Raw genomic sequence first — 22,000 nt, forward strand, 5'->3', positions numbered from 1 at the left:
TTTGGTTAAACTAGCAGGTTAGTAGATATTGGTAAACTAGCAGGTTAGTAACTATTGGTAAACTAGCAGGTTAGTAACTATTGGTAAACTAGCAGGTTAGTAGCTATTGGTAAACAAGCAGGTTAGTAACTATTGGTAAACAAGCAGGTTAGTAACTTTTGGTTAAACTAGCAGGTTAGTAGATATTGGTAAACTAGCAGGTTAGTAACTATTGGTAAACTAGCAGGTTAGTAACCATTGGTAAACTGGCAGATTAGTAACTATTGGTAAACTAGCAGGTTAGTAACTATTGGTAAACTAGCAGGTTAGTAACTATTGGTAAACTAGCAGGTTAGTAACCATTGGTAAACTGGCAGATTAGTAACTATTGGTAAGCAAGCAGGTTAGTAACTATTGGTAAACCAGCAAGTTAGTAACTATTGGTAAACTGGCAGGTTAGTAAGCATTGTTAAACTGGCAGGTTAGTAACTATTGGTAAACCAGCAAGTTAGTAACTATTGGTAAACTGGCAGGTTAGTAAGCATTGTTAAACTGGCAGGTTAGTAACCATTGGTAAACGGGCAGGATAGTCACCATTGGTAAGCTAGCAGGTTAGTAACTATTGGTAAACTAGCATGTTAGTAACTATTGGTAAACTAGTAGTTAGTAACTGGTGGTCAATCAATAGATTAGTTATTATCAGTCAATCAGGGGTAAATAACTATTAGTAGTAAACTAGCAGCTATTTAGTGACTAATGGTAAAGTAGCAGTTTAATGACTCTTGATAAATGAGCAAATTAGAAACTATGGATAAGTTAACTGGTTTGTATCTTTTGGGAAGCTAGCTGTTTAGTAGTAATTGAAACGTCTCTTTGTTGGGTTTGGACTCTGATTTATTCTACACTAGGTGAAGAGAATTATGGAGAGAACATCTGGATCACAACCCCCCCCCCCCCTTTACTAGCCATCTTATATCAGATATGGTTTATCCTTCTCTCAAAGTTGATCCATTATATTTAAAACCTTTATTTTTCTTTCAGATCCATCTCAGATGGGAGGTTTAAGTCTTCTATTACTAGCAGGCCAGCAAGACACTGGCAAAAAACGTCTAGCTCCCTCTCATGACCAACACAAGACAGTGCGTAGAAGTAATTCTGAGCCAGCAGCTAATGATGAAGAAGAAGAAGAAGATGATGACAGCATTAAATCAAAATTATTCCAGTTTGCAGAGGTTAGTTGGCTCTCATGGTTTGAGTCTAAATATTTGTTTTATTTTTCAAAGTTAGTTTGAAGCATATTTCTGACTTGTAATAGGTCACTGATGGCAACTGCCACTGCTGGCACAAATGAGGGGGTCTCTCAACTCCAGTTTAACTTGTAGAATGCTAAACTCAAGATATCTTTCGCTAGAGTCTATGGAAAGTGTGTGTTGAAAATATCAAGTACTTTGCAGGCTATAAACCAGTGTCAAAATTTGTTATGTATTGTTTTGTGTATTACCTCTTCTCATTTTTTTTTCTTTGGAAAGGGAGGGGGTGGTAGGTGTATTTAGACACATATTCTCAGAGTTTAGTTTTCTTTGTTAATTGGATATGCTAGAGGGAAACTGTTTTGTTTTGTGATTGTTTTTATTTATTTATTTTTTTATTATTATTATTATTTTTTTTTTTTGGGGGGGGGTTAACCCTTGGATTGTGCTGCAATCACTTGGAATTTTAAATTGTTGTTTCATGACTTTTTCCCCTCAAGTCTTACACACATTTTGATACCATTTTCGTCGAAATTGTGTACCTGTATTAGGTGTTACATATCAATTAGTATGGGCATGTCATCAAAAAGTGCTATAATTTATATATTCATATACAAGCCAAAATGGGAATACAGGCTTAGATGTATTTTTTTGTAAGTGGGAGATATGAATTGATAACGTATTGCTTTGATATGTTTCTCAAAGTAACTTGATGTATTCCAAAACAAAAGAATACATTAGAAATAAAACAATAGATATAATAAGAAATAAAAAACAATAACATACCGGTACATAAGAAAATAAAATGATGAATTTCAAACTATTTTTCTTCAGACATGAGCAGTGATATGCAGATGGGAGAAATGTTATTCTACAGTGAAAAAGAGGGTGAAATTATTGTTTTTGGCTTCGCTTACAGTACTAAACATACTTTAAAAAAAATAATGATCATAATTTATGCAAATTTACACAAAAATTTATGCAAAAATAACGAAACTCCATGAATTTGAAATAAAGAAACATTTATTCAATACAATTTTAAGATTCTTCACAAGTCTAAAGACAAAAATGTAGAGTTTTCTGTAAAATGCATAACATTAGCATTTTGCATAATTAATTAGGCTCTAACAACAAGAATTTGCTTATTTGGAAAAAAATAATTGTATCAACTTGTTCCTTACGTGAATATCTACAAACTGCTAAATTTTGTGTACATCGGACATTCGAGGGCCGACATCTTTGGGGAGCTCAAAATAGCCCAATACAGTAAAGGGAAACATAGATTTGTAAGATTGCAAAGGTAAAACTGTGATATCTTTTTATTTTCTAGATGTGCTCCGATCAATCTGCCATGAAACCAGAATACAACTCTGATACGTCTGATTCGATAAACCTCTGCAATCAGACAATCCCTGTGAAGCATACAAGCATCTTCTCAAAGGACAATGCAATGGAAGCCTCTATTATCAATAATAATACAATCCCTCTCAACAGTAAGATGCACGTCAGGATTACCTCTGGCAAACCAACATCGGACAGATCGAATGGATCCGTGAATAACAGGACTGATATAAAGGCTGAAGATGAGAAGACTATGCAAATGGGTTTCAGGAATGAGAAGGGGGAGGAGGGGGAGAAGGAGGAGGGGGAGGAGAAGGGGGAGGCAAAAGACGAGGAGAAGGAGGAAGAGAAGGAGGAAGAGAAGGAGGAAGGAATGACCAAAATAAAGATGAATAACAAAAAGAGGAAAAGTGAGAAGAGCTCCAAGAAAAAGAAGAAGAAGAAGAAGAAGGTCTTGAAGAGCAATGATTCTAGTAAAGCTTTATCTCTTAGCTGGCCTGGTGCTTTAAAGGGTGCGCTCAAGACAGAGAGTCCGAGAAAAGATGGAGAGAAGGAGGAGGATGGCGAGAAGGAGAAGGAGAGTTGCTTGACCGATGGTGAGGAATCAAAGTCTTCAGGACAGAGAAAGTCTAGGAGGTCATGCAAGGGTCAACTTTATCGCAAGCTTGTTGATCAGGTACTGATGGTTTAGAGTTAAAGCTAACCTTAAAGAGAACGTTGAGTTCTGGGAAGAGGAGACAAATAAGTTGTGAGCGTTTCCATTTTTATATGCAAGTGTGGAAGAACATCAGATTAAAAATGTTCCTTGAAAAGCTCTTCAAATGCCTTAATATTCTAAATATGGCATGTAACAACGTAAAATCGGGACAGATTTTTATGCCATATGTTTGTTTAGTCCCATATACATTTTTCTGTGTACAGTGCTTATAACTGTACCTAACTAGACTGGGCCAAATTTCTTATAATTTTGACGATTCCAGAACCTTGCAGTACACATCAATACATATGATAAATGATCAACCTGTAATCGCATGACCAGAACTCAACTATATCTTTAAGCTATGGGGGTGTTTCATAAAACTGTTCGTACAGTTACGCATGACTTTAGAAACGACTTGCATATGAAATGCCAGATAGGACGCTAACATTTTTTCCTGATGCTTGTGTGACTATATTTCCAATAACCTCAATTAAATTATGGCAAAGAAATATACTTTGCATTAAAAAATGAATGTTATTATAAGAATGTTAGTCTACATCTGCACAGTTAAACTTTAGTTGATGCAGTTAATAACGATTGAGCATCCCATTTTGCTTTTCATATATAAGTCATTCATGAAGTCATGCGTAACTTTACGAACAGCTTTATGAAACACCACCCTGGTATGGGAATTTTCACAAAGACTAAGATCGACTTTAAATATGGCAGGCCGTTCATGCCACTTTTTGCTCTCACCAAAGCGGACAAAGTGTTAAAATAGAGAAACAAGATAATAAAAGTGCTATTACCGGTATACAAATAATACACAGGTGTGAGTGCGTTATGGCAATGTGGCACATGAAGGTATTCACTATGGTATGTTGTGCCATTGTGAATACCTGAATAGGGCCGATAACGTCATGAACGAAAACCCATGTATTTGTGGGTCTACTATCGATTCTTAGCAAGGCGATAACACTGTAAACTTGCAACTTGCATAACAAATAATGTGTGTACACAGACGATTGCGGGAGCAGTGGCCTCGTAAACAGACATGCAGTACATTCTTAAACCCATTTTATAATGCTTAATGTTGCATTTGTTAATGATCATGCACAAGTTCATTTAAATTTCTTTCACAACTGAATCCTGTTCAGATGAATATTTTTTTTCTTTTCATTTCCCAGGGAATGCTGGAGTCATTGCAACGGCCTGAGAGACCATTCAACTGCAAGAAAGCTTGGCGTCATAGTAACGAGGGAATGAGTGGTTTCAGCGATGCTGAGGATGAAGTATTCCAACCTGAGGATGGGAAAAAGACTAGAAGGCCAAGGAAAAGAACAAACAGTGGATCTAGTCTTACATGCTCAGACTTGTAAGTAGTATCTCACACACCAAACGAATATACATGTAGTCTATTCTTTTCAGCTCAGTAATATTCTTTTATCTAGGGATAACCTTAGTTTGCAGGCACAAACCCTGGTCGGTCGTAAAAGAGGGTCTGCACTATAAGACTACCATAGGCCATGTACTATCGCTGCTCCTGACACACAAACAGTAGGTATCTGGGATAGGCTTCTCTCAAGGCACAATGATTTTTTGATGAAGTTTCAAATTAGGGTTTGGCTTGCAGACTAGGATAACCTCACCAGTATAAGATAATATTGAGGGTTCAGTGACACAAAGACGTAACTCCATATTGTGCCAAAATGAGTATTTGATATCAAAATGTTTAGGAAAAATGTGGGCTTTCCAGGAAACACAAAGACTTAACTCCACCGAACACCCCATTGAAGTCAATGGCTAGTGAAAAATAGACTTAACTCCTTGATGCCCAAGTGCCCAGTGACACATAAACCACTTTTTCTCAACATGGGCAAAATGGAGTTTTTGTCTTTGTGTCACTAACCCCTCGATATATACATTTTATCTGGCTATTTATTGGCTTAATGTTATTATTTTTATAGAATTTAATATGCAACCATGAATTAAAGGAATGTGTTTGATGATGATGGTGAGGATGGTGGTGGTGGTGGTGGTGGTGATGATGATGATGATGATGATGATGATGATGATGAAGATGATGGTGATGATATGAAGATGATGATGATGATGGTGATGATGATGATGATGGTGGTGATGGTGGTGGTGATGATGATGAGGATGATGATGATGGTGTTGGTGATGATAGTGATGATGATGATGATGGTGGTGGTGATGATGGTGGTGATGATGATGATGATGGTAGTGATGATGATTAGAATGATTTCTTATATATCTGCGTCTATTCTCTTATCATAACAGTGACTATGGTGAGATCAACGTTGAAGCCAGACTAGCCACGCTGCCTCAGTATGCTCCAGAACAATTCAGAACAAAGAAGAACTCTGGCTTGAAGTCTAAGAAGACATCAGACATCTACAAAAATGCTAAGTTTATCAAAGAGAGGGGTAAGTAATTAACCCACATGTTCTAAACTCTGTTAAAGAGTCAAACCTACTTTAGTGAACACTTGTATAGGAAGACCACATGTCAATAAAGACCACATTTTATTTTTGTTTCATTTAAATTCATTGTGATTTCCAATAAAATATAGTTTAAAATAATGTTGTAACATCACAGATATCTCCAATTCCGTTTAACCTCTAGTCAAAACCGGCTTGAAATATAAGAAGACATCAGACATTTACATGAATGCTAAGTATATCAAAGAGAGGAGTAAGCAATTAACTCAGGGTATGCTTCATGCTATGGTTCAAGTTCAAGTTCAAATTTATTTGTTTCACATTTCACAAAAAAGAATTCACATAATTGACAAGATTAGAACATAATATGAAATATACTAAAAGTGTCACATTATATAATTAATTCTTTGAAAAGACATCAAAATTAATTGTATTGAATAGTAGGTTATACAGTGTGAAATGTGAGGAACCTATTAAAAAGCTCAGCTTGCAGATTATAGGTTCCCATAAATAAAACTAACATTTGATTGAATAATAATAATTATCCTTGCTTATATAGTGCCTGACACTTACTTTATCAGAAGTCTCTATAAAGCGATCTACAATAATGCAGCATAATTACCCTGGCTTTAATGGTGAAGGACGTAACAATAATAAAAGGTGGGCAAGAAGGCCTTGACATAAGATGATATACAGCGTGAAACATGCAAAAAATAGCAAAAACAGCAAATACAGCAAACAAATTACTTTGTTACCAAAGAAATGACATAATAATCCTTTAATTATTGAGGTCATTAAACTTCAAATTGAGATTTGAAGGTCCAGGGTTCAAACTGGCAGAGCAAGATATTAATTTTCAGTGCTCCACTCAGGTGATAAATTGGTACTGGTAGAGGAGAATTCTGTGAATGCTGTGAGCACCAAAATTGGTAGCCTAGCTAGAGAACACTTTAGCGTATTGTACACCCAGCGCGGTGGATATGTGCACTACAAAAAAAATATTTCTTATTATTATTTCATTGCTCTATAGATCAAGAATTGTTCTGATAATCGTTCGTTCGTGTCTCTTTAGATCAAGATTAATGTATCTTGATCTTCGGAGTAGTTGCTACAACCGGCTGTGTCAGACACGTTGCCCCGGATGCGAGATAGGACTCTTGTAGCGTGCCCCCATTTAAATCAATTATACAATAACAGTTAACATTACATTTAATTAATAGTATGAGACTATTAAAATTACTCTCATGTTACAGGAAAAAATATTATATATATATATATATTATGAATCAATTGATTTGGTCGATCCAGTTCGATGGCACAAACACGGCACTACTGGACAGAGATCCTAATAATTACAGAGCTTACAGAGCTTACAGAGCTCTGCTAATAAAGAAATACATTTGAACAAACCTAGATGACTGTATTTTTATATTGTTACAGATCACTGATGACAACAATGTGCACAAAAGTCTTGCATGATGTTTTTGAGTCGAACAGTGTTAAATTGAATCTTGTAACAGTCGTTCAAAGTGTTTGACCAAAAAAAGGAACCATGTATATTCATGATATGATTTGCATGAATTATGATAATCCCAGTTTACCCACATCTACTAGACTCTGTTATACAACAAACCTGGTATAGAATGACCATCTGTCAATAAAGACCACATTTTATTTTTGTTTCATTTTAATTCGTCGTGATTTCCAATGAAATATAGTTTAAAGGAATCTGCTTATGAAAAACTAGCTTCCTATAAAGACCATTTTTCTTGTCTTCCTTTAGTTGCCTTTCTATACAGGGGAGTGTTTCACAAAGACTAAGATCGACTTAAGTTGGACTTGAATTATGGCAGGCCATTCATTCCACTGGTTGCTCTCACTCACCATTGGTCTCTCAATAATGATCTTTAGATAATATCTTTTCATTCAATAATGAACAAAAGATGTAAATTTTGTAGATTTGTGACCACGATTCATACGTCCCTTGAGAAACCAATGCCAGGAATGATTAAGAGGAAATATTGGCATCAGCGGCCTGCCATAGTTCAAGTCATAACTTAAGTTGATCTTAGTCTTTGTGAAACACAAAGGAGGCGCGATAGCTCAGTCGGTAGAGCAGTGGTCTTGTAATTCGGTGACCCGGGGTTTGAAACCAAGGTGATGCGCTAATGCCCTTTGGTAAGGCATTAATCCTCATTACCAGGTCCCTCGGAGAGGACCTAAAGCCGTCGACTATGTGGTTGCTTACTTAAAAGCATTTATGCTTTCTTAGCAGACAGGTAAAATAACCACCACCACCAACACTCCCCAGGGGGGTGTTTCACAAAGATCCTAAGTAGAACTTAACTCTAAGTTGGACTTAAAAATTATGGACAGCCATTGGAGTCTTAAAATGAAATATATATTCAAAAGCAGAAATTCAAGTATTTTTGACTTTTTATAAATTCCACATCCAGAACATGAAACCTCCTTGATAATAGAAAATATAAATGATTTGAATCAACATTTTATGCCTTATAAAATAACTTTTACGAATATTTTCAATGATGCTAACGGCTTTCCATAATCATTAAGTCCAACTTAGGATCTTTTTGAAACAACCCGAGATCTCAATATATTTGGATTGTCAAGTGTGTAATGTATGTAAATCTCACTTTTTAGAGTTATGTTTGTTTTGATTTGAAGGAAAGAGTAAAGTGATGAGGTCGTTGTCTTCCACTGAGATGACCATCAGCGGTAGCGGGAAGAGAAAGGCAAGGAAATCATCCATCATGCACCTCCTTCCAACTAAAGGTTTGTATCCTGAAAAGGTCGAGTTCTGCTAAAAAGGGAAAAAATTACTTGGCTTTATCATTATCATTGACATCATTATCATCATTTACTAAACTCATCAATTTCTGTCTTACGATCTCCTTCCAACTAAAGGTCTGTATCCTGAAAAGGTTGAGTTCTGTTAAAAAGGGAAACAACTACTTAGCTTTATCATTATCATCATTTACTAAACTCATCAATTTCTTTCTTACGATCTCCTTCCAACTAAAGGTCTGTATCCTGAAAAGGTTGAGTTCTGTTAAAAAGGGAAACAATTATTAGCTTTATCATTATCATTAACATCATTATCATCATTTACTAAACTCATCAATTTCTGTCTTACGATCTCCTTCCAACTAAAGGTCTGTATCCTGAAAAGGTTGAGTTCTGTTAAAAAGGGAAACAACTACTTAGCTTTATCATTATCATCATTTACTAAACTCATCAATTTCTTTCTTACGATCTCCTTCCAACTAAAGGTCTGTATCCTGAAAAGGTTGAGTTCTGTTAAAAAGGGAAACAATTATTAGCTTTATCATTATCATTAACATCATTATCATCATTTACTAAACTCATCAATTTCTGTCTTACGATCTCCTTCCAACTAAAGGTCTGTATCCTGAAAAGGTTGAGTTCTGTTAAAAAGGGAAACAATTATTAGCTTTATCATTATCATTAACATCATTATCATCATTTACTAAACTCATCAATTTCTGTCTTACGATCTCCTTCCAACTAAAGGTCTGTATCCTGAAAAGGTTGAGTTCTGTTAAAAAGGGAAACAACTACTTAGCTTTATCATTATCATCATTTACTAAACTCATCAATTTCTTTCTTACGATCTCCTTCCAACTAAAGGTCTGTATCCTGAAAAGGTTGAGTTCTGTTAAAAAGGGAAACAATTATTAGCTTTATCATTATCATTAACATCATTATCATCATTTACTAAACTCATCAATTTCTGTCTTACGATCTCCTTCCAACTAAAGGTCTGTATCCTGAAAAGGTTGAGTTCTGTTAAAAAGGGAAACAACTACTTAGCTTTATCATTATCATTGACATTATTATCATCATTTAGTAAAGTCATCAATTTTTCTCTTACGATCTCCTTCCAACTAAAGGTTTGTATTCTTAAAAGGTCAAGTTCTGCTAAAAAATGTTGCCAAACGGATTTCATAACACTACAGTCTATTGGGGAAAACGAGTATGGTAAAACCGGTCACTCACAGATTTTTACTTTTTTGAGGGACTTCTTGATAATTTTGAAGCATGTTTTTTTTTAGGGCTTCAATATTACACCATATCCCACACCCTGATATTAACACGTAGGGCTGTGCATCTCAGATTTGACATTGTTAAACAATGCCTTTAAGGTAAAGAAATCTGATGAACAGTATTTTAGTGCCCACCCAAACTGTACATGACCTTTAAGCTAAGTATAGGATCCTTCCGTGCATAACTAGTATCCCACATCATCGTTAATCATCCTCAAATGAATAAAGTTTCTAAGAAGAGGTTATTTTTTCTTTCTCGTAGATTCTCTCAGCACTACCGGCCCAATGCAGTCATCACCATCAGCTCACACAGATGACATAGTAATAGGATCTAAGGTCAAGAGGTCAAAGAGTGACCCCCAACCCTTCACCCTATCTGACCTTGCAGAGGTCGCTTCCATGGAGCTCAAACCATGCAGGTAAAGGTCACCTTGAGGCTCGTTCAGATATGACATAGTAATAGGGTCTAATGTCAAGAGGTCAAAGAGTGACCCCCAACCCTTCACCCTATCTGACCTTGCAGAGGTCGCTTCCATGGAGCTCAAACCATGCAGGTAAAGGTCACCTTGAGGCTCGTTCAGATATGACATACATGTAGTAATAGGGTCTAATGTCAAGAGGTCAAAGAGTGACCCCCAACCCTTCACCCTGTCTGACCTTGCAGAGGTCGCTTCCATGGAGCTCAAACCATGCAGGTAAAGGTCACCTTGATGCCCGTTAAGATATGACATAGTAATAGGATCTAATGTCAAGAGGTCAAAGAGTGACCCCCAACCCTTCACCCTATCTGACCTTGCAGAGGTCGCTTCCATGGAGCTCAAACCATGCAGGTAAAGGTCACCTTGAGGCTCGTTCAGATATGACATAGTAATAGGGTCTAATGTCAAGAGGTCAAAGAGTGACCCCCAACCCTTCACCCTGTCTGACCTTGCAGAGGTCGCTTCCATGGAGCTCAAACCATGCAGGTAAAGGTCACCTTGAGGCTCGTTCAGATATGACATACATGTAGTAATAGGGTCTAATGTCAAGAGGTCAAAGAGTGACCCCCAACCCTTCACCCTGTCTGACCTTGCAGAGGTCGCTTCCATGGAGCTCAAACCATGCAGGTAAAGGTCACCTTGATGCCCGTTCAGATATGACATAGTAATAGGATCTAATGTCAAGAGGTCAAAGAGTGACCCCCAACCCTTCACCATATCTGACCTTGCAGAGGTCGCTTCCATGGAGCTCAAACCATGCAGGTAAAGGTCACCTTGAGGCTCGTTCAGATATGACATAGTAATAGGATCTAATGTCAAGAGGTCAAAGAGTGACCCCCAACCCTTCACCCTATCTGACCTTGCGGAGGTCGCTTCCATGGAGCTCAAACCATGCAGGTAAAGGTCACCTTGAGGCTCGTTCAGATATGACGCCGTAACACACAGCAATCAAGTACCATGTGTTTGTAATGTGTTTATGGGTGGCAATTGTGCCCAACAAAGGTCCAATGCATATTCAGTTAGCTCTGTATTATAATGTGCAGAATTGTGAAGTGTATTATTATACAAAATAATGCACTGCAGTGTGGGCATTAGTAAGAATTACCCACACAAGGTACCTTTTGAACAGTCTAACATGCCTGAGGTGATAGCCAAGGGTGTTTCGACTGTTTTGAAGGTATCAAGTGTGGGTAATTTGACTTATGCTCGAACAAAATGCTGTGTATTATTTGTTTTATAAGATTAGGTTTTATTTGTTTTATAAAATGATGATTTATAACATCATTTGGATAATGACTGGTTATTAGAATTGGATAATGACTGGTCATTATCCAAATTACGCGTTAGGCAAAAATAAATGCCTGGTCACGTGTATGCTTTCAACCAATCATTTGATTAGGATCCAAGTCATTATCTTATAACCTATAATAATGTAAGAAATGCTGTGGTTAACTGCATCCTATCTGCTTAATGCTTTGGTCTTTGAAAACAAGCTTAGATGATTTATTCCCTGGGAAGTTCACTCACAATTATATTTTTGAGGATTGATTCCTACTTTTATGGACTTTAAATTCTTATTTTTGACAAATCTGTATAAAAGCACGTAATGTACACTTTATTCCAAATTTTGCCTGAGGAGATTTCAACTTTTTGCATGAGAATCTCCTTGACAGGCAATGCAACATAATTTGTACCCTGACTCTTCCAAATTCTGCTGAAAATGGGATCGTTTAAGATCAATAAACACATTTTATTTACTAACCCAGGATAGTTAGGAGGAGACATTTAGCTAAAACATCTTTGAAATCAAATATTAAGGGTGCTTTTTGGAGTACACAATCCGCTATCTGAAAGATTCTTTTACAGTTTGTTTCTTGAAAAGAAGGAAGTCCAGAGTATTTTACAAAGGAGCTTCTTAAAAAACGGTACATGCAGAAACTGTTTTTTAAACAGTAAATGATTCTTGTTTTGTAGTTTACCTTGGCTTATTCCCACTGTAGTTTGCAATGTACTGTACATGCAGATATTTGAATGACATTTTCCAGAAATATTGTAAATAATGAACTAAAGGCTCTCAAAGCAATTCATTTCAACTATGCAGTGATTTATCTTGCTACCTATTATAGCAGTAAAAATCACAATAGAATTATACATGTACATGCAATTTTGAACTGTCTAGATAAATCAACTTATCAACTCAAAACAAGACAAATCTTGCTTTCACTCCAAAAATTCATTGCTTGCAACTCTTTATGCTGTGTTGTGTCCCATTGAAAACCATTCAATACTTGCAAGTAATAGAAAGGAGTATGTAAATCATATGGAAGGTATTGAAAAAAATATTTTGTCACACTGAAAATTTTGTTCAATTTTTTATTTGTTTTGCTACAGCTCTGCAAGCACAACATGTACTCCTGGTTCTCACATTGAGAGACCCAACCTCTGTCTTTCGGCAGTCACAGTCTCCTAACTCAACGTCACAATGACAGCATCACTGTCACAGTCTCCTAACTCAACGTCACAATGACAGCATCACTGTCACAGTCTCCTAGCTCAACGTCACAATGACAGCGTCAATGTCACAGTCTCCTGACTCAACGTAACAATGACAGCGTCAATGTCACAGTCTCCTGACTCAACGTCACAATGACAGCGTCAATGTCACAGTCTCCTAACTCAACGTCACAATGACAGCGTCAATGTCACAGTCTCCTAACTCAACGTCACAATGACAGCGTCAATGTCACAGTCTCCTGACTGAACGTCACAATGACAGCGTCAATGTCACAGTCTCCTGACTCAACGTCACAATGACAGCGTCACTGTCACAGTCTCCTAACCCAACGTAACAATGACAGCGTCAATGTCACAGTCTCCTAACCCAACGTAACAATGACAGCGTCAATGTCACAGTCTCCTGACCCAACGTAACAATGACAGCGTCAATGTCACAGTCTCCTAACCCAACGTAACAATGACAGCGTCAATGTCACAGTCTCCTAACTCAACGTCACAATGACAGCGTCACTGTCACAGTCTCCTAGCACAACGTCACAATGACAGCGTCAATGTCACAGTCTCCTGACTCAACGTCACAATGACAGCGTCACTGTCACAGTCTCCTAACCCAACGTAACAATGACAGCGTCAATGTCACAGTCTCCTAACCCAACGTAACAATGACAGCGTCAATGTCACAGTCTCCTGACCCAACGTAACAATGACAGCGTCAATGTCACAGTCTCCTGACCCAACGTAACAATGACAGCGTCAATGTCACAGTCTCCTAACCCAACGTCACAATGACAGCGTGAATGTCACAGTCTCCTGACCCAACGTCACAATGACAGCGTCAATGTCACAGTCTCCTAATTCAACGTCACAATGACAGCGTCATTGTCACGGTGAAAAGATTCTGCCCAGGTTCACGCTGTAAGATTATGAAAACAACACAGATGTGGAGATCAGGTGCAGATGCTTTATTATAGTTTGTGTGGTTTCCAACTGGAGTAAAGATCAGTCTTAGGCCTAAAAAAAAAAAATTGATGACTTGGCGTAACCCGCCCGACCCTATTTTTATCGCCGACCCTACGCTTTTTTTTTTTTTTTTTTTTTTTTAATTTTTTGATTTTTTAATTTTTTTTTTAATTTTTTTTTTGTTGTTGTTGATTTTTTGTTTGTTTGTTTTTTTGATAAAGGATTCTGAAATACTGGAGACATTTTTTAACTGTTTGTTATTACAGAGCCATTCACAATTGTAAATATTTTCACAAGTTGTAATTGGCTACTCTTTTCAACCCTCATTCTTCAAGATTTTGGATACATGTTAACATGTTAACATGTTAACCTCTAGACAAGTTATAAAAATGCTAGTCAATACATTGTGAAAATACTAATATTTGTGAACAGCCCCTTCTAAACCTACATATTCACCTGTTTATCATGTTGAAGACAGTGTCTGAGATATCTCAGGCTGGGGTCTGATGGAAACCTATTAATGCGTTCGTATGTTTGCATTTTATGTGCATGAGGGTGTATGTACATGTACATGTATGTATGCAGGGGGGGGGGGGGGCAGGTGTATGTATGCATCCCCCAGGTCCCAAGGTGATCAAGATTTCAACAATTTCTTGCTCACTTTGCTCACACAGTGTGTGTGTCCATGTGTGTGTGTGTGTGTGCGTGGAGTTATTTGAACATATTGTGGTCTACCCCTCTCATCAGATCATCCCCAAGGTCTGAGGACCTATCTACGCCACTGTATGTATGTATGTGTATAAATGGCTAATTTCATGTATGCAAATATAAGCAACAAAAAAAAAAAAAAAAAAAAAAAAAAAAATCGCCCTACCTACCCTAATTTTCAGTGACCCGTTACGCCAAGTCATCAATTTTTTTTTTTAGGCCTTACGGGAAGACTAGTAGATAGCCAATCAAATACCGGTATGTTATCATCTGCTAGTAGTTCTTTGAAACCTTCCAAACCATTGGAAGCCTGATGAATGTTGCATCTGAAGACAAAATGATTGATTCCTCAAAGACACTCATGTCCTCTCGTTTTTGTTGTGACAAATGAGAAGCACTGGAATGGATAAATTACACCTCAGTATAAAGAGCTCTGATGTCTTAATAATAATAATAATAATAATAATAATAATAATCTTTTAAAGTCCACTCCAAATTTTATTAAACCGAAAATGGAAATTCTTTTTGCCTAATTGATCGTGGGCCCGGCAGCCACTGAGTAGTGCCAGATCGACGTTGCTATATCCCTTATTGTTGGAACGCCAAACAAGGTAGCAGCTACTCCTGTCTTTTAACGCCTTTTGGTATGACGCGGCCGAGGTTCGAACCCACGACCTCCCGGTTGTGAGGTGGACGCTCTACTGACTGAGCCAACACACCGGTATTGAGCCAACACACAGGTATCTGTTATAACAAGGTGATTTTGCTAGTCCCAGCTCTGTATATTCTTTTGTTTTTTTACCCTGATATAATAATATTCCTGATATAACAAGGTAATTTCCTTGGTCCCAAGGGCCTTGTTATAATGAGTTTCCACCGTACAATTTTGTTGTGAGTAATATACAATGGTAAGGACATGAAAGTGAATGCCGCAGTTGAGCCTCACTCAAACATGACACTGTAAACAAAGCCTCAATTATTGCCCTCAAAACCTGGAACTTTTTACTCCTTGTATTAAAGGATTTCCAATACTCTCACAGCATTCAAGAAGTGTCTGAAAATATATCTTTTCTATTAAGTAATATACCTCTTTATTTGTAAATAATGTAAAGGTTTATATGATACTGTTTTATTTCTTTCTTTGTTTTTGTTGGTATTTTTGTTTCATGTGCTTTGAATCTTATGAAAAGGGGCTTTAAAAGTTGAACATTAATTAGTAACAAAAACGACAGTGGCACAGTAAAACCATTTTATGTTTTTAAATGATTGGTTTTTAAAGCAGGAATACAAAAATAAGTTAGCTTTATATGCAACAAAGGCTCCAAAGCAATCGGATACACAGACCTGCTATGGATAGGACATGTGTTTTGTTTTGGCTGGTGTAAAGATAAGTCCCCCATCATGTTACAGTGAATGAGGGCTATAATGTGGTTATGTATTGATGTATTTTCATAAAACCACAATCTCAATTTGTCATTGTTGTTTATCTAAGATGTAGAAACCTCATAAGTTTATCTTGCCAATGTAATAATTTCTGGGATATATTGCCATTTTATTTGTGAATTTGAAATCAGCCAGCGGTGTTATTAGTTTCTTATCTCCACAATTATTGTCGCCTAAAGAGCAATAGATTCCATTGTTCAAATCTTCTTTCAGAAGTTAAATTCTTTGACTTCATCTTGAAAGATTAGGTGTGCTCCAAATATGGTGAAAGGGCCTGTACGAATGCATTTTTAGAGAGACACGTAGAGAGGTATTTATTTTATTGCCATACTCTTAATGTGGTGATGAAGAATAGGAATTGGAAAACTGTTTTTGAGATTACTTTCTTTCCGAGAAGTGATGTAGATCCCATTCATTTTTGTGTTTTTTTCATTCATGGCGAACGAAAGAATGAAAAGGGTCTACATCATTCCATATTAAAATATTATGTCTTAAAGACTTTCCAGATCTTTTGTTTGTATTTACCGTAACTATTCCTATTTACTCTGTTTTTACAAAACAAATTTCCATTTTACTTGTATAGACTGTATATATTTATATGAACTGAAATGACTTCTTTTCACTGCATTGCACCATCGTTGAATTAATGTGCCATAGACTAGCAATAAGATAACGTTATATATGTAGCAGAGCTGGGGGGTGTTTCACAAAGATCCTAAGTTGGACTTAACATTTATGGAAAGCCATTAGCATCTTTGAAAATATTTTATAAAAGTTATTTTAAAAGGCATGACAAGTTGATTCAAATCATTCATATCTTCTATTATCAAGGAGATTTCATGTTCTTGATGTGGAATTTATAAAAAGTCTAAAATACTTGAATTTTCGCATATATTTCAAATATATTTTATTTTAAGGCTACAAATGGCTCTCCATAATTTTTAAGTCCAACTTAGAGTTAAGTTCAACTTAGGATCTTTGTGAAACACCCCCCTGAAGGAATATCAATATTTTTGTACAGATATCATATCTCACTTGTACACAAAGAGAGAAATAGGTATTTTGACATATGAAATATTTGTATTTGACAAAAATATTCAATAATAGTTTGAATATTATAACTGAATAGAATATCTGGTGGTGTTCATCTACTTCATTAGGACAGTTTGATGGTAACAGCATGATGCAAATAAACTATGTAGGATATATTTGACTTTGTCAGAAAAAAAAAAAAAATCAAATCCATAAGCCCAAATTCACAAAGGAGGTTTTCAACAAACCTAAGTTTATGTGCGTCATATGACCAAGGTTTGTAAAAACGTGTCAAAACGCATTTGTCGACAAACCTCCTTTGTGAATTAGGGCCAAATGTTGATTAGAATGAAATAGCCATTGGTTAATACCATAATATTCCGCTGTTATGTAGCGCTTAATACATCAACAATGCCTCTTAGTGCTTAACAGATATATATTTTTACCACTGTCATTGGATTCAGGCTTGCCCGCACACAATGTATGCACATTCTCCACTCCCTGGGGAGCATTCCAGCCAGGTGTCATGTTACAGACACTCACAGTGCTGAGCAAACTACATTATCTGTCATATCCTCCCGAGTACCCATTTAACACCTGGATGGAGAGTGGCAAATGTAGATAAACGTCTTGCCAAAGGACATTAGTGTTGGGTTTGAATTTGAACCCGGTACCTTGTGATCTGCAGTCTGGTGACTTATCCACTAGACCACAACACCTCAAAGCATTAAATATGTTGTCTTCATAGCTGCCATATTATTTAGGTTTAAATCATTATTTTATGCAGTATTGGAATGTCAGTTCAATTATTCATTTCAAAGCTCCTAAGGGTGGTATTCTCGAAAGCAGACTAACTTTAGTCCATGATTAATCCATCCACCAACTAAGTATGGAATGCCAAGTGTCCATATGAATATGTTTTAGAATTTATTTTGAACTGTCACTAATTAAAATAAAATGTAATAACATAATTAATAAACAACAATATAACTATGATATAATTATGTTATTGTAATTTAGGGACATTGGTATAACATACCTAGTCTGTGGATTAAAGCTTATCTGCCGTAGTTTACAGGAGGGATTAGACTGCTCTGCAAGGTCACTGGACAGGTGGTTATCTCATCAACTCAGCTCTCAGTTAACATAAGAAAAAGAGGATCATGGGGGACCAATGGTCACCGATTAGGCATTGTTTGTTATATAGAGGGCGCAAGCAGCTACCAGTAGTGCAGTGGACCTTCAAACCATGGACTAAAGTTAGTCCGCCTTCGAGAATACCACCCTAAGTGTTGATAATGATCAACACAGTAAAAAGATAATTTAGTATTTATCTATAAAGAAATTGATTACCCTGTGTGGTATGAGGTAATTTATCATAAATACTTCTTAGTTTGCAAGCATGATACTCTTGTCACTGGCTGGTAAATGCCATTCTCTTTTGAAGCTTAAAAAGACATTTAGTTATGGAAGCCAATATTCTGGGACAGTTGTAATGGTGTTCTAAATTCATATTATAAAGTAATTTGGACTTGTTTTAAATGTTTGTTTTGTAATCATCAAGTATGTCCACCAAGTTTCGTTGTTTCAATGATCTTAGAATTAGATAATGAAAGTTGTTGTAGAAGTGATACAAGATATGTGTCCTTATATAAAGCCTTCTGCATACTATATGCCCCATATTTGAACAAATTTGGATAGGAAACTTGTATCCGTGTTTAAATTAAAAAAAAAATTGAAATCTGATGATTGGTGTAGACGGAAAGTTAAATTGTCAGGCAATGTAAACCTTTAGCTTCAAATCAGGGACAGTCGTGCATGATGACCTCACAATAAGACAACATTTGCCTTGGTCTTTTTGTCACCAGAGAAAGAGGGTTAGGCTTCAGGGTTGCAATTAGGTCACCATGTTTTTTTTAAAAGTGGAGCTGAATTGGTATAATCGTATTGGCTACATACATTTCACACATTTTGGGGTCTAAAATTACCTTCATAGCAATTTTAGGTTCTAAAAGGGCACAACAAATGTCATAGATAAGAATAAGAGCAATAATCATGCACTTTGAAGGCATTTGAGGTCTGAAAACAGAACTCATCTATCCCTTTAAGGTAAAATGACCAAAAAAGCGAGGCCGATCGAGTTTGCCCGAAGTCCGAGTTAGCCCAGATTCTTTTAATGCTATTCATGCAGTAGAATTGATGTATTAGGTTGCTTTGTATGATTATTTTTCAACCCAGCTCTTTGTGCCTTGTGCCAAATTTGTAAAGAAAGAAAGAAAGGAAAATGAAAAATATAAGTGCACATATATGTACTCACTATCTTTTCAACTCATCTAGCAAAGAGTTTTGATGACTGAAATATTTATTTTATTTATTTATGCTGGTCAGTATTTAGTCTCTGTCACTTTTATTTTGGCAGTAAATTGCCAAGATTTGAACATTATTCTTTGCTTGCCCTGTAATGCTATATGTGATTTCCTTGTGTGCTGCATTAATAGTTTCTTCTTCACTTTGTCTTCATTCTTTCATACATCTTGTTTTTTTAATCTATATTTCAGAATACATATTAAAGCTAATCTTGAGCTCTGGTATGGGAGTCGTATGTCGAGAGAACTTGGCTATAATTAATTCTGGATTGTTTATCCTGCAGTAGATTGATTGTTTGAACCAGTTAAATAGAAACACACTTGCTGCAAATCATCTTCTTTAAAAACCACAACTCTCATTTGCACTTAGTTACCTGTGTTGTATATAAGCACATGGTTTCAGGCCCTAATTATCTTGGTTTCCTCATCTTTGTTTGCTCATTCCTCGGCCTCTATACATTTCTGCCAAAATTGTTTGGCACATGTCATTTATTTGTAATCTTAAACATTCAGTGTCAGTTTTGTTGGATTCTGAGAGAATTTATTTTCTATCATTACCAGCATCTCTAGAGATGGATATGTTGCGCTTTATAAATATTGTTATTATTATTATTATTATTATTTATTCAGATGGTCATATCTCGGCCAATACTTAACATATTCAATTGGTTTTCGACATTTGGTCATCATTTTTTATGCTCTTTTGGAAAATGAAGAAAAAGAAATTCTAAAAATATATTTTTATGATGTCACAGCTTCGGTACTCTTTTTTTTTCACTCAAGGGGGGCGTGGTTGAGGGAAAAAAGAGATGGATAAGGCTCCCGCTTTCAAGATGATAATACAGTTCATGTATTGTCCGCTTAATTGAAGCAAGAAGGGCATTACATCATATACTGTAACACAGAGTTAAAGATGAAGTTGAGTTCTGGTCATGCGATTGCATTGTGAAAGAAACGGTGTGGAATCGAATAGAAAAGGTTGATCATCAAGCATATAAGAATTTGTGTGTATTGCAAGGTTCTGGATTCATCAAAATGATAAGAAATTCGATAAAGTTACAAACACTGTACACAGAAACATGTATATGGGACTACACGAACATGTGGCGAAAAAATCCCACCCCCGAGTTTTACGATGTTACACGACATATTTAGAATATATAAAGGCATTTGAAGAGCCATGCTTTTCAGGGAACATGTCTTATCTGATGTTCTTCAACACTTGCATAATAAGAATGATAACGCTCACAAATTATTTTTCACCTCTTCCCAGAACTCAACCTTCTCTTTAATGCCATTCTGACCCCAAACAGACCATATTATAGGCTTGTGTCTCATCCCAATATATGAACATTCAGTTGTCTCAACGAGGCATGAAATCTCAAATGGAATGAATTGAACAAGTATGATAAAATTAGGGGGATGACCATTAAATATGTCAATTGGGACATATATTGAAATTGTAAAATCTCATTAATTATATGTTTCTTAATGTTGTACAACAAACCCACTGTTGATGATGATCTTCTGGTCATTGGATTTAATAGACAGCTTGCTTTTTATGTTCATGGTAATCTGGATTTCATTGTTACATTTTTGAATTTGTGATATTATGGATATAATCCACATGGTGTAAAAGGCTTGTATAATTCAGATTTATACAGATATAATTCTGTTTCAGAGAATGTTAATAAAGATTATTGATACAACATTTTATTTAGCGCATGTTGCATTGAATTAGTGTGTTATAATTACTGGTAGTCTGTTAGAAGCTATGTTTGGTTGGTTGTGTGTAGTACAGCAAGGGGAAGTAGATGCTATATAATGACTTTATTTTATGTTTTTGTTTTGTTTTTATTCGATCCCCTTAAATTTATTCAATTGTTTTGTAAAGAAATTGAGATGCTGTATAAAAAAGATACGAGCATGGCTTCAAAATAATTTAGGCGCCTTGGAGGTTCTTGCATTAATTTTCTACATGGGCCACACTGGAATCCTTTTTTTTCTTCTTTTCTTTTACTTGGGGGGGGGGGGGGGGGGTTCAAACTCCCCTAAAAATATACTGAACAGATGGTGAAATCATTAATAATGCGGAAATGATCCTGATTAAAATATATAGCGCTAGCTAAGGCAAGTCAAATTTAGCTTGTGTTATAGGGTTAACTCCAGGGAGCTCCGCCGCCAAAGGCGTTGATGCCTTTGGCGCCCCCCCCCCCCCCCACTCCGGGAATTGAGGAACCTCATTCATGATGTTCCCAAAATCTCTGGTAAAGGGGTACTTTTCACGCAACAATTATGTCCGGCTGGTAATACACACACAAAAATCGGCCTGTAGGCCTATTGACTTTACACACTGGACTTAGGGGGTTGGGGGGGGGGGGGGGGGTACCAGTATGTTAATTTTGTCAAAGATTCTATATTGCAGATAATGAATGATGATTGATTAAAGGCATCGTTTAACAATGTTAAATCTGGGTTGCATGGCCCTATTGTTATTGTTGTGATATTAGCCCTAAAAGAATTGCGCTTCAAAATGATCATGAAGTCCCTCAAAAAAAGTAAGAATCTTTGAGTGACCGCGTTGTTACCATACTCGTTTGCCCAAATAGACTGAAGTGTTATGAAAACCGTCAGGAAAACGCAAATTTGATTTTGATTTCCAATCATAAATATCT

General features: G+C 36.4%; 1 protein-coding gene across 1 annotated transcript; it reads left to right on the forward strand.

Moving 5' to 3' along the window:
• The first annotated feature begins 2,939 nt into the window (after positions 1 to 2,939).
• Positions 2,940 to 14,990, forward strand: LOC115928026 (HMG box transcription factor BBX-like). The gene is made up of 7 exons (XM_030994552.1): positions 2,940 to 3,246; positions 4,458 to 4,645; positions 5,575 to 5,720; positions 8,421 to 8,528; positions 10,083 to 10,239; positions 12,691 to 13,818; positions 14,704 to 14,990. Exons 1-6 carry the CDS (start codon positions 2,944 to 2,946, stop codon positions 12,767 to 12,769), a joined length of 981 nt encoding a protein of 326 aa, XP_030850412.1. The 5' UTR covers positions 2,940 to 2,943; the 3' UTR covers positions 12,770 to 13,818; positions 14,704 to 14,990.
• The last annotated feature ends 7,010 nt before the right edge of the window (positions 14,991 to 22,000 follow it).

This window comes from Strongylocentrotus purpuratus, unplaced genomic scaffold (genome assembly GCF_000002235.5).
Source record: "Strongylocentrotus purpuratus isolate Spur 01 unplaced genomic scaffold, Spur_5.0 spur5_contig_851, whole genome shotgun sequence".
In the NCBI taxonomy this organism is placed as follows: Eukaryota; Metazoa; Echinodermata; class Echinoidea; order Camarodonta; family Strongylocentrotidae; genus Strongylocentrotus; species Strongylocentrotus purpuratus.